Source organism: Triturus cristatus, chromosome 8 (genome assembly GCF_964204655.1).
Source record: "Triturus cristatus chromosome 8, aTriCri1.1, whole genome shotgun sequence".
In the NCBI taxonomy this organism is placed as follows: domain Eukaryota; kingdom Metazoa; phylum Chordata; class Amphibia; order Caudata; family Salamandridae; genus Triturus; species Triturus cristatus.
Genome location: NC_140591.1, coordinates 846,031,589 through 846,043,820, shown reverse-complemented (window position 1 = coordinate 846,043,820; position 12,232 = coordinate 846,031,589). Strand labels below are relative to the sequence as shown.

The 12,232-nt window shown below is 47.0% G+C and overlaps 1 protein-coding gene across 2 annotated transcripts in view; it reads left to right on the top strand.

The window, feature by feature from the left end:
• Window positions 1-9,387: 9,387 nt before the first annotated feature.
• The window catches only part of EPHA3 (EPH receptor A3), an 853,417-nt gene continuing 850,572 nt past the window's right edge, over window positions 9,388-12,232 (top strand). For both annotated transcript variants that reach the window (XM_085622346.1, XM_085622345.1), the window contains exon 1: window positions 9,388-9,580. In XM_085622346.1, coding sequence (XP_085478472.1) covers window positions 9,487-9,580 — 94 coding nt within the window. In that variant the 5' untranslated portion in view covers window positions 9,388-9,486. The remainder of the gene's footprint in view (window positions 9,581-12,232) is intronic.

Genomic DNA, 12,232 nt, shown 5'->3' with positions numbered 1-12,232 from the left:
CAGAGTGTAGAACATTGTCAACAATGTAGACTAGGTCAGCTTTGGTGCTATGACCCGGGTAGAAGCCATATTGACTTTGGTTGAGGAGTTGGAAGAGTTCAGCTAAAGTTGAAATGTTGGAGACAGAGCAGTAGTTATTAGGGTCTGACTGGTTGGAGTTGGGTTGTTTTTTTAAGATAGGAGTAACCTGGCCACTTTTGAGGCAGTCAGAAATGGAGCCTTGGGTGAGTGAGGCATTGATATTCATAGTACATAATGGGAGTAGGAGGTGAATGGCCTCATTGAGGAGTTTGGTGTGAAGGGAATAGTTGAAGTGGTTGGAGTATTTCAGAGAGTTCAATAGTTTTAAGATGTCATTTTCATCGAAGGTTTCAATCTAGACTAGGTGTTGTTGTTTTTAGGAGTGAAGGGAGTGTTTCTCAGGCATTCTTTCTGATCGAGTGAGGTGGGGTGTGGGGGAGTTTGTATGGAAGGGGTTTCAAAGATTTCTGGATCTCTGTGGTGATAAGCATAGTTTTGTCAGCAACAAAAGGAGGCAGCAGTTTCTCAGTATGCAGAGTTTTGTTGTCTGATGATGAGGGATCGATTTTGCGAATCGTCAGGGTTATAACAATTTCAAACAGTTTTTTAGATTGATTAATTGCTGTGTCAAGTTGATTTTAGAAGAATGCTGCTTTGGAATTCCTGATGCGTCAATTGTAGGCACTCCATCTTTGATGTAGAAGTTTGAGGTTGGACAAAGAGATTGTGTGTCTTCATGCTCTTTCTGAAGTCTGGGGTGTCCCATTCCTCATTAAGATTACTATTAAACCAAGGGTTGACTCTTTTAGATGGGATTCTCTTTAGTTGTTTTGGGGGCAAGGGTGTCCATGATTTTTTACATGGAATCGATGTAGTGTTCAGTAAGGGCATAAGCACCATGCATGGAGGAGGGCAGGAGGAGAATATTGTTACTGAAAGCCGATAGTGTGAGTGAGTTAATGTTGCAAGTGTCTTTGTTCCAGTGTTTGACTTTCACTGGTTGGCCATTGGTGATAGTTGCCTTTTCCTGAGAGATGAGGAAGTTGATGTACTGGTGTTCAGTCCAGTCACAAGTTAGGATAGAGTCAATTTGTATGGTGTTCTTTCTTGTGAAGGTTAAATTTAAGGTGGCCCTTTGTTATGGGGTCAGGTCAACTGTTGCTGGCTTGGATAAGGTTGAGGTCCTGGAGGAAGGGTTTAAAACTATTCACAAGAGAGTTGCAAGAATTGTTCCAATGAATATCTAAATCTCAAAGAAAGATCTGGTTGTTATGTTTTTCATTGTTAGAGGAAATAATCTCCATGATCTGTTTGATGAGCATTTGGTTATCTCAGGGAGAGTGGCAAAAAGTGTGAAGTTGAGAGAGCATATTGAGCTGTCACTGGTGGAGATGTTGCCAGCAAGCCAGTTGGCCCACAACTTGGGTGATAATGGGGGCAGAAAGGGAGCAGTAGCAGCCAAGATGATTTTAATGAAGATCAGTTTTGCAAACTGTTAAGAGTTGGAAGTAATTAAGAGTGCAGAAGATCTGGGTGTTTCTGACCCTGGAGGAAACTCAGTAATGCCGCAGGCTCAGTGGTAGTCGTGGATGGTCGGCACTTCCCCTAAGTGTTTCTGGCCCTGGAAGGAGATTGGCAATGCTGCGGTCGACGGTCATGAGGGCGGAGTGAGAGTGGCAAAAGCGATATTGATTAAAATATTGCTGTGGCACTGCAAGAATTTTGCAGTGATAGAGATGGGGCCAGAGCATGTGGGTGAAGGGCATGAACCAATGTTGGATGAGAGACGGTTATATTCCCACACATACTTCTTCAAAGATGGTGAACTCCTTTCTCAGAGTTATGTTATGTTATGGAGATTTCTAAAGCGTGCGATTACCCGGATGTGTCCTGGTGCTGGTTACTTCTCGTGCAGCGGAGCTAGGAAAAGGGAATTATTTGTCAAAAAGCCAGGTCTTCAGCCCCCTCCTAAAAGCTAGAAGATTGGTGGTGTTTCTCAAGTGGAATGGAAGCTCATTCCAGGCCTTAGCTGCACATAAGGAGAAGCTTCTGCCACCCCACTGGTCTTTTTTTGTGGGTGGGACTACGACCAGTTTAGTTTCTGATGATCTCAGAGTTCTTGTCGGTCTATACCACTGAAACTGGCGTCTGAAATGGTCAGGTCCCCACCCTTGCAGAGCTTTAAAAACTATACAAAGGGACTTAAACCGCACCTGGTTCCTCACCAGGAGCCAGTGCAATTTTTTATCTCTTTTGAGATTGGGGAGAATTTGGATGTGCCCGTAAGAAGTCTGGCCGCGGCATTCTGGAGCAGCTGAAGTTTATACAAAAACTTTTGCTGAATATTCAAATATAAGCTGTTGCCGTAGTCCAGCCTCGATAAAACCAAAGCTGTGACTACTGTTTTCCGGCACCCCAGCGGAAGAAGTCGCACGACCTTCTTAACCGTTCTCAGAACATGCACTGTTTTTTAAACTACTGCATTGACCTGGGCTCCCAAGGACAATTTTTCACCTTTTTAGAGGGTGAAGGGAGTGATCTCAGAGAGGCCGGCCACCAATTGGGAGTCCAAAAATGAGGATCGTTCCCAAACAACATCACTTCGGTTTTATCCGAGTTCAATTTTAAGCAATTTTCCGCCATCCATCTTCCTACTGCTTCCATGTAGGACTGAAAACAGATATCTATTCTTGGTTCTTGGCCAGGTGATAGAGACAACACAATTTGTGTGTCATCCGCATAAGATGTAATACCAAACCCATAAGCACTGATAACAGGAGCCAGAGATGAGACATACACATTAAAGAGTGTTGGGCTCAATGAAGACCCCTGCGGCACACCGCATGACAGTGAGTTTTGACTGAAATTTCCCCAGGGATAGAATCTGACCTCTGTCTGATAGAAATGACTTGAGCAGATCCCAGGCTTTACCCTGTACCTGACAGTCCCTGAGTCGGTCCATAAAAATCCCATGATGGACCGTATCGAATGCAGCAGAAAGATCCAATAGGATCATAGCTGCCCTACTTCCCTGATCCACTGCTACTCTGATCTCTTCTGTAGCTTTGAATAGAGCAGACTCCGTGCTGTGTCCCTCTCTAAAGCCATTTTGGGAGGGATCTAACGCTTGGACTTCCTTCAAAAAAGCACTGAGTTGACCATTCATTGCCTTCTCAACCATCTTGGCGGGGAGAGGGAGACGAGAGATCGGACGAAAATTGTTAGGGTCATTAGGGTCCAGGCTTGGCTTCTTTAAAAGGGGGAGTATTGAGGCCACCTTCCACTGCTTGGGAAACTGTCCAGATTCAAACATAACATTGAAAATGTCTGCGAGAGGTAAGGCAATTGGGCCAGGGGCCAGTTTAGTGATCATTACTGGGCAAGGGTCAAAAGGTGAGCCAGATTTAGCTCCTATTAGGAGCTCCAATGTGTTTTGCACAGTCAGTGGCCTGAATTTGTCCAAGGCATGCAGGGAGAACCTTATGCATTCAGAGTCCTCCTTCGCCGTAATTAAACCACCATCATTAGAGTCAATGAAGGCTGAAAATATGCTTACCACTTTTTTTGGGAAGAATTTGTCAATCTCCTCACAAAGTTCTGGACTGGATTTGATGGTAGCTGGCCTCAGGGAAGCTAATTTGGAGACCGTTCGGAAGAGCTCTTTGGGTGAGTTCTTTGCCAATTCAATTTGGGTTGAATAAAATTTTTGTTTAGCGGAGAAGATGGCTTGTTTGTAAATTTGAAGGCTAGATTTATACAATTTCTTCTCTGCATCCGTATAGCCTTTTCTCCAATTACGTTCTAGGCGTTTACAATTACATTTAAAAAATGTTATCTCCTCTGTATACCATGGGGCCGAGGGGTGTAATCTTTTCGGGAAGTTAGTTTTACATGGAGCCAGTTCATCACACGCCTGTGTAAGCCATTTGGTATAGGAGGCGGCAGCCACCTCTACCCCATCTGTTACATGACCTACTGTGGAAGTTAGGAGCTCCTGAAAAGCAGTTGCGTCAACTCTATTCCAGGCTCTAGTCTCTATCAGTCCTTTGTGACAGCTACTCCTTGTATGTTGGTCCTCCATATTTAGATTAAATAGAACAGCAGCGTGGTCGGACCACACAAGTGGTAGTAGGCCCAGTTCAAATGAACTCATTCAAGCAAGGGCGACTACAAACAGCACCAGTGATCATGCAGCCAACTCTTTGCGATGTCGGTTGCAGAAACGGCATAAGCGGACGAGACCTGCCTGACACTATCACGATCCTCCTTTGGATCTCACCTCAAACATAGCTTGAATCATGGTTGGGACGGGCGTTTTGAAACAGATCAGTCTGGGAGCATAGAAAACGGGCCCTGCTTGAACCCCAAGTTGCGAAGGAGATTGCAGAGAGGTAAGTGGACAAGTTAACGCTGCAATCGGGCATTAGAGGCCAGCTTCTGCAGGGATTAACATTGAAAAGCGCCCCCAAGCCTGGGAGCCTCTTAGAGACATCCCTCCAATGCCCTTGTAAATCCCCTGAATTTCTCCCGTGGAAACCTGGACACACCTACATTTTAATCCAATTCTATCCCAAGGAATTTGATTGTTGTAACTGGTCAACATGTCTTTGCCAGTGCTAGCAGATCCCCAAATGTTCCCATCAGTTCCTGAAATACTTCAAAGGCTTCCCACAGTCCGCTGTGCCTGGGGGACCCAGAAACAGTAAATCATCGAGATGATGCAGTACCTGGTGAACCAACCTCTACTGGAATACCCACTCCAAGAAAGTGCTAAACCTCTTGAAGTAAGCACAAGAGACTGAATATAGAAATGGGCATACATTCGTCAAGGTAGAAAGCGCCTTCAAATTGGAAAATCAGTAAATGGTAATCATCAGGGTGCACCGGTAGTAGCCTAAAAGCAGATTCTATATCTGCTTTTGCTAGCAATGTGCCAGCTCCGGGAGTATTGTAATCGCCTAATCTAGCGAGGCAATCTTAACTGATCACATGCCCCATCAATAGCTTCAATAGCAGGCTGGCTTCTAGACCCTGACAAGTCATGGATCAAGCTATACTCCACTGGATCTTTCTTATGGACCACCCCTAAGGGGGAGCAAATTAAATCCTCCAGCAGGATGAAATTGAATGGACCTGCCAACCTACCCAGATTCCTTTCTTTCAGGATCTTATTTGTGGCAATGCTAGGACTACCCCACAGACACTGCTGATGTTTGCAATAGGTATGCCCAGACGTGGGTCCTGGGCTCACTGTGCCACTGGAATCAAGCTATCCTGGCTGAAGAGGGGTTAAACCCCGAAACCGGTCCTATGATGCTTGTTTCCGGTCCAGAGAGGACCTAGCTTGGCAGTTCGGGCTGGACTGTTCCCATGTGGCACAGGGTCAAGACGGATTTGCATATGGCCAGGTCTAAACTGGGGTGGCATGGTGAGCAAAAGAATGATGGATTTAACCCAGATCTCTTGACTGGGGTAGTGTTTTGATTTGCTCTGCATTCCATCCATCAATTGTGTGTCTTTTGATTTTTGCAATAGGTCACATCCACACAGTCTTCAATCAGGATTCTGAAACCATTCCTAAAACCCTCATATAATGATTGTGAAGCTGTTGTAAGTATTCAACCATGTCTCCATTGCCTGACAGTTAACAGGGGAGGGGGCCTTGACCAGTAGAGGGTGTTAATTCCTTCTTTTCGGGATCCCTATACTTTAACTTTTTTTAAAAACTTGGATGTGAGGGTGTCCCACAGAAAGAATAGCAATGCTTGAATTTGTACGCCCCTGAGGCTCGGCAAAAGGATCTCCTGTTAAAGTCCCAGCATCACCTCTTTCTCACTCCCCACCCCATTTGAGGAGTTGCTGCCGACACCGTCCGAAAAGGCTGACTTGGAGCAGCATCAGGCTTCTGCTCCATAATGAAGTGCAGACAAGTGTTCACATCAATCTCATCCTATGCTAGTGTGGGTCTAGTAGCATTTAGCCTCCTAAATTGTTTGTCATAATCCCTCCAAGTGTTCCCCACAAACGTATCATATGCACATACTATTCTATTTTGATAGTACGCCAATTGTGTACCTAGGTTTGGGAATTTCTTGGCCATAATTGCCTGGAAAATCGTTTAGCCCTTGACCCAATAAAACAATGTTTCTTAAACCTTCTTCCTGTAAAGCCAATGCCCACAGTCCTTAAAATGCAAGCACACCTTACACTGTTTGCTCTCCTCCTTCTTTGGCCAATCGGAAATTAATTTACACATATTCACATAATTACCTTCCAAGTCTTCTCCTTCGTCTCATCTGGCATGTGCCTAACCAACTGATTGTACTCTGAACACACATCCTCCAAACCAATGCTCCGTAATGGTGTAACTGTCCCAGCTAGTGTACATTTCTTGGGAAGGGGAGGGGCCCAGCCTGCCACCGGTACTGTGTGCGCCACACTCCTGTGTTTAGAGTACCAGCAACCACTGACCCCTGTGTTACCTGAGGAGCTATTGCTGACCCCCCAGTCACTGCTACAGGTGTGCTACCCGCTACCACGTGCCCTTGCATACCTAACCAACCTGTACTGACCAAATGGGCCACCAGTCTCCTGGCCTTTTCAACATTGTCACTCTCCGCTACTCCTGCCGATGCACCCCCAATATGTGGTGCAGATAAAATACCTACCTTTGATAACCATGGCAAAACGCTAGTTAAGTTTGCTACTAGATCCGGTTGCCCCAGGTAACCTGCTGGCATGATCCCAATCGCTATGTAACTATTGCCATTCTGCACAATGCTGTTGTTGCCGCAGGCATTATGACTGCGGGGGAACTTCTCTGTCCATCACCACCGCCTACACTGCCCATTGGCACAACATCAGGGGAAACATATGCACCTTGACCCCCTTCACTATTTGCCTCCCATCACGCTTCTCAACTGCTGGGAATGCCACAGATGGAGGAACTCCTGCACATCCATGCCGCCATTATCTACTCCAGTATATGGGCGCTTGGGGCCTTTATTTGCCCCACTGTGCATCTTTAAAATAATACCCAGCTACTTACAGCACAATATGAATAAATCCTTGCCCCACAGTGACCCTGCCGCTACACAACAACTCTTTAAAATGGTCCACCCAGATAAAAATGATTCCTAAAGTGCCAAACACACCACCAAATTACCTGTTGGGCTAGAAAATGGATGCAAACAATAAACAGATGCAGCTAATAAACTTTTTTAACTTGGAAATAAAACTGTGCACTTCACCTCTAACCCACAACCATGGGATTGTCCCCTCAAGCTTAGAATCCTTCGAGCATGAAATATATTAAATAAAAAAGCACCAAACCATAAAAAACTGTGCACCTTTGCCAATAAGCATGAGAGTCTCCAAAAGACTGTGCTTCTTGCCTGCAGTCTAAACCAAAACAACTCTCCAGATTTGCTCTCAGTCCCCTGAGCTGATAAATGAGGCAATAAAACCACAAGATGGCATCACCCCCCCATTCCCCGTATGTGCCACAGCCTATTACAGCCCCTAGGTGCCCTCCGGAGCCGCCAACGAGAGTTCAGAAGACAAGAAACTCCCAGTTCAGGTGAGAACAAGTACTCTGCCCATCCGGCTCCTGGACAGTAGTAGGGAAAGGCCATCGGCAGTGCTGCGGCCCTCATTATGCTGGACTGGTGTGGGAGGGATTTTCAATGCGGGCACAAGGAGCGATGTTTCAGCTGCAAGGGAGAAACAAAGAGACCCGCTCACCGTCTCGCGACTGTTCGGAAGGGGTGGGACTCTTGGCCCACAATCGCCACTCACCCCAGAAGCACATTAGTGCTTTCGGGGTGACTTTGTAGTGACCACTAATTCCCCCCTGGCCGACCACCCTAACTCGGGGTGAGTGCCACCAAATCTGCATGGCACTGGCCCCTGGCCATAGCCTCTACCTTTCCCGAGTGGAGTGAGCCTCAGTGGTGGCTGGCATCTACAAGGAAGGGTGGTCAAGCGCACACAAGTGAGCGCAAATAAAAAATATATACATATATATCATATATTACTTACCAAGAAGGAAATACAGCGGACCTATTCTTTCCTCTTCTTTCTTCCTCAACAGCCCGGCCACGAGGAAACTCCCTTGACCAATCCTGGCACTGCTCTCACATGAGAGTAGCACAAGGATTGGCAGGAGCAGCCTCACTCGGCGCTCCACAGTGCTCTGGAAGCTTTGGCTTGCTCTAACCCAGCTATCTTAAGACAGATGCGTTAGAGCTGTTTAAAGTGCGCATGTGTGGCTAGCCATCACAAGACAGCTAGCCATAAAGACATACACACTTTGAACAGTGCTTAGCCAGCCCACCCTCCCTGCTGAGTGACATGCTTCTGTCACTCAGCAGCGGCCCCGCCCCCATCCTGACGCACTGTTCGGGACGGGCACGAAAAACAGGTAATGAATTACCATTTGATTTTTCATCTCGGGGGCTTTAGGAATAATTTAAGTGGAGCGACGCTCCTCCGCTCCAACTGGCTGAGCCTCTTCGAATACTACTGTTTTCAGCGTTTTATTTAGGATTCTACAACTAGATTGACAGCTAGCTGTCTCAGAACTCCACGTGGTAGCGGAAAGACGCAGAAAACCAATAAAGGTGTAAGAACTAAGAACAAAGACAGGGCTAGAGACTCAGGGGTTTTGCCCTGTGCTGTACCGGCCGCAGAGGTCAGAAGGGGCGGTAGCCTGGTCGTCCAACATCTCTGTGTTCATTTGTCTCCTCGAAGCCACCAGGTCCCTTTGGAACAGAATATAATGTCTGCAGTGGGGCAGCGAAGCTTAACCGTTCACCCTCTCGGTGAGCCTTAATTGGTTCATAATTGCACCTCCCTTTAGCGTATCATTTCCTTGCGATAGATGAGCAATGTGACACACTATCTGACAAAAGGCTCGTGCGATAGTAAAGCTTGCAAATCGGCACTGAAGCCTTACCCCAAAGCAGACACATGGTGAACACAAAACCAGCTCTGCCTTTCATTCTTATGTGAGATGACGTGTATCATAACATCATACTAACTACCCATGTGCGTGCCATGTGAGACGTACAACTGGCGCATCTTAAGTCTTTCACACACTGTGTGTGTACATGGGTGCCCAGGTGCCAGTATAGAACTTAATATATATGGAAAATGAACACCGTGTACTTTCTGAGTACGGAATGTTTCGTCTGACTCTTTCAGCGGTGCCGTGTGGACGGTGAGCGTGCGGGGTATCCCCGAGAGATGCCATAGTCTGCTGGTCTTTGGCAGGCGGCTTTAGGACCCAGGGGGAGCGGGGCTCCGGCAGCCGCAGGGGCACAGACTCCTCCTTATCTCCAGTGTCAAACTTGACATCAGCTTCGCGAAGGCGAGGAATGGGAACCAGCAGCGGAGCGCTCACATCCTCGGAGGCTGCGCGCTGCGCGGAGATATGCGGCTCCCCCTGCCCTCAGTAGCAGCAGCATGGATCCCTCCCAGCTCGCCGTCCCCCTGCTCCTCCTATGCGCCGCTCTCCTCTGCCTCGGGGAGCAGCCGAGCCCGCATCCCACCAACGAAGGTGAGTGAAGCGGACAGGCGCCCCCCTAGTCACGGCTCCTCTGGCAGCGGCTCGGACCTGGATCGCTTTTCTCGGCGCTGCTGCACGTGGTGATCCGGGCTCAGTTTGGACCTTTTTTGCGCATGTCTGCAAGTGTCTCGCGACGAGCGCCTAGTGTCTGTGTGGCGAGCCTTGAGGCACCTTTTCCAGGTGATGCGCTGAGTGCCACCTGCTGGGACGCTCCTGGACGCTGCCGCACGAGGTTCACCCAGCCCGGAAGAGCCGGACAAACTTCGTGTTCGGGTTCACGGACTCCACAGTTCGTCTTTGCCGGTGGCCGAGAAGGATGAGGGTGTCGAGGCGCTGTCAGTGGGCGTCTGGCGTGGGGTGGTAAAACCGCGTGTGTTTAAAGTCTGGACTGCAAGATTCCCAGCGGCGCTGCTCTGTGTGTTTTGAAGTACAACGCAGATAATGTCCCCAGTACTGGAATGTGGCTCACCTTATAATTAACAATTAACTTACCGATTATACTTACGACTGTGTATTCGCGAACATGGTACCCATTATCACATTGTAATTGATGGTTTTAATTAGAAGACTGCGTACGTGAACATAATGGAAGTTAACACTATTTCAGTAATGGGGTCTATGCACATCCCTGTGTGTTTATGAGGTTAATTTGGCGTTGTAATAATCCGCCGTTTTATTGCAGAGCGCCTTGAGCACACAGGACAAGATGGCAAGCGCTGCCTGAGTACAAGGGCAGCAGGGTAGCACAATGTAAGCTCCTGCGCGTTTAAGTTCTGCTGACTGTAGTAACAGGGGTAATCCCTCCGAAGATCGCTCACGCTACCAGCCTGAAAGCATTTAAGTCAAAATGCGGCTAATTGCATAGTTGGCACGCGCTGGCGGTTAGTAATACGGCCACTGTGAGCAGAGATAGCGCTGCAGACGTGCTCCGCTGTTTCAGGCGCTTGGTGTTTTCACTTTCTTTACCTGGGTTTGTGAGGCTTAGAACAGTAGTAGCTGGTACCGACAAGTCTGCCACAAGTCGGGCTTTTGGAATTGTTTACTTCTGTTTGTTCTTTAACTCTTTTGGATTTTGTATCTGCGGCCAACAAAACTTTAAAATGGTGTGGACAAACTTTACTAAAATGATTGTTTTAATTTTTCCATTAGTAAGTTTCATTTCCTATTATTTTTGACGCTTCACCTCAAAAGTTGCTGTTCTGGCTGATTTTATTTTCTGCTTTAATTCTTTTTCATAAATATATTTCTTCATTTCGCCACATTACTTAATTTTTTTCTTTGGGGTTCTTTCTTTGTATCTTTGTTTTTTTTTCTTTCTCTTTCCTTAACATTTTTGCATTTTCTCTGTCCACCTTTCTTTCTGCTCTTCTTTCTGTTCTTCCTTCATCTCTCAGTACTTAATCCATTTTTTTCTGTCTTTGCTTCTCTATAAAATGTATTTCTTTCCACGAGTTTCTACATGGATTTCTAAATTGCAGATACGTGTATTATGTTTACTCCCTCTTGCAAGCCCAGTTTCATTTTTAGTTATGTACTTACTTGCTGTGTTGTTGTGCGCAGCATTGGTCAGATACTGCTACTATCTAAAGGGCAGCAGAGTTTCTCCTCATTTGTATCCCGAGCACATCCCGTGGGTCCCAGACGTTCTTTCATCCGTTAAGCCAGGGGCAGCGGCTTTGCACAGTGTACAATTAGAACACATTATGATAAGATCTGCACCTGCTTTCAGTGTATTTACACAGGCCTTTTCAACTTCTAGCAGAGTTTGTTTCCGTGCATGCGCGCATTGTTAATGAGCCAAGAAGCCGCGCTCTCGGCGCTAGCAAGATGCAAAATGTATATTTAAATATTTAAATCGGCAAAGGAAGTGAACGTTTTTAGAAAAGCGATGGAATAGGCTGTGGACGCCATAAGCTCATCTTGCTATAGATTGTGTTTGAAGTGACGCGTCATTATTGTGGCAGGTTTCTTTGTGTTTCTTTGACCTCTTGCTAAGCACATTTAGTTACCAGTTGCAAACGAGCAAGTGTAAAATATAAAATTCGCACCTCGCGCTCAGTAGATGTGTGGCCAGTGGCTGTAATCACTGTGTTCCAAATGTCTATCTTTACAATGCAACAGCTCTGTATTGCGTCATTTGAATTACGTATACCTCACTTTCCGCCACCCTTGGGAGGCCTACATTGGTTTCTGGTGATTCAGTTAAAAAAATGCGGCAGTTGTTTCCTGTGACGTTGTTAGTTACAGGGAGAGAAGATCCCGCGTGCAGTGGGGTACTGTCACTCTATAGGAACGCGTCAGGCGCCTGGGTGTAAGCAGGCCGCAGGGTACAGTGCCCGTGAATCGGGGGCAGGCACAGATTGGCTGGCGCTGGGTCCATATAGAAGGTAGAGGGGCTGCGGCCTTCTGACTGCAGCGATCGCTCTACCCCTGACGCCGGGTGACGCTATCTTACAACCGAAGATAACCCTACATTATATCCTTGTAACACTGGGGCTGTGACCTTGTGACGGTGCACTGGTTCTACAGATGTGACAGCATCGGGCGCTGCACCCGTGGACCGCAGAGGCCTCCTCCCTCTCACAGAAGCGAAGCCTGTACCTCGTTAACACCAGTAGGGGCTGTACTGGTGGAACGTAGCAC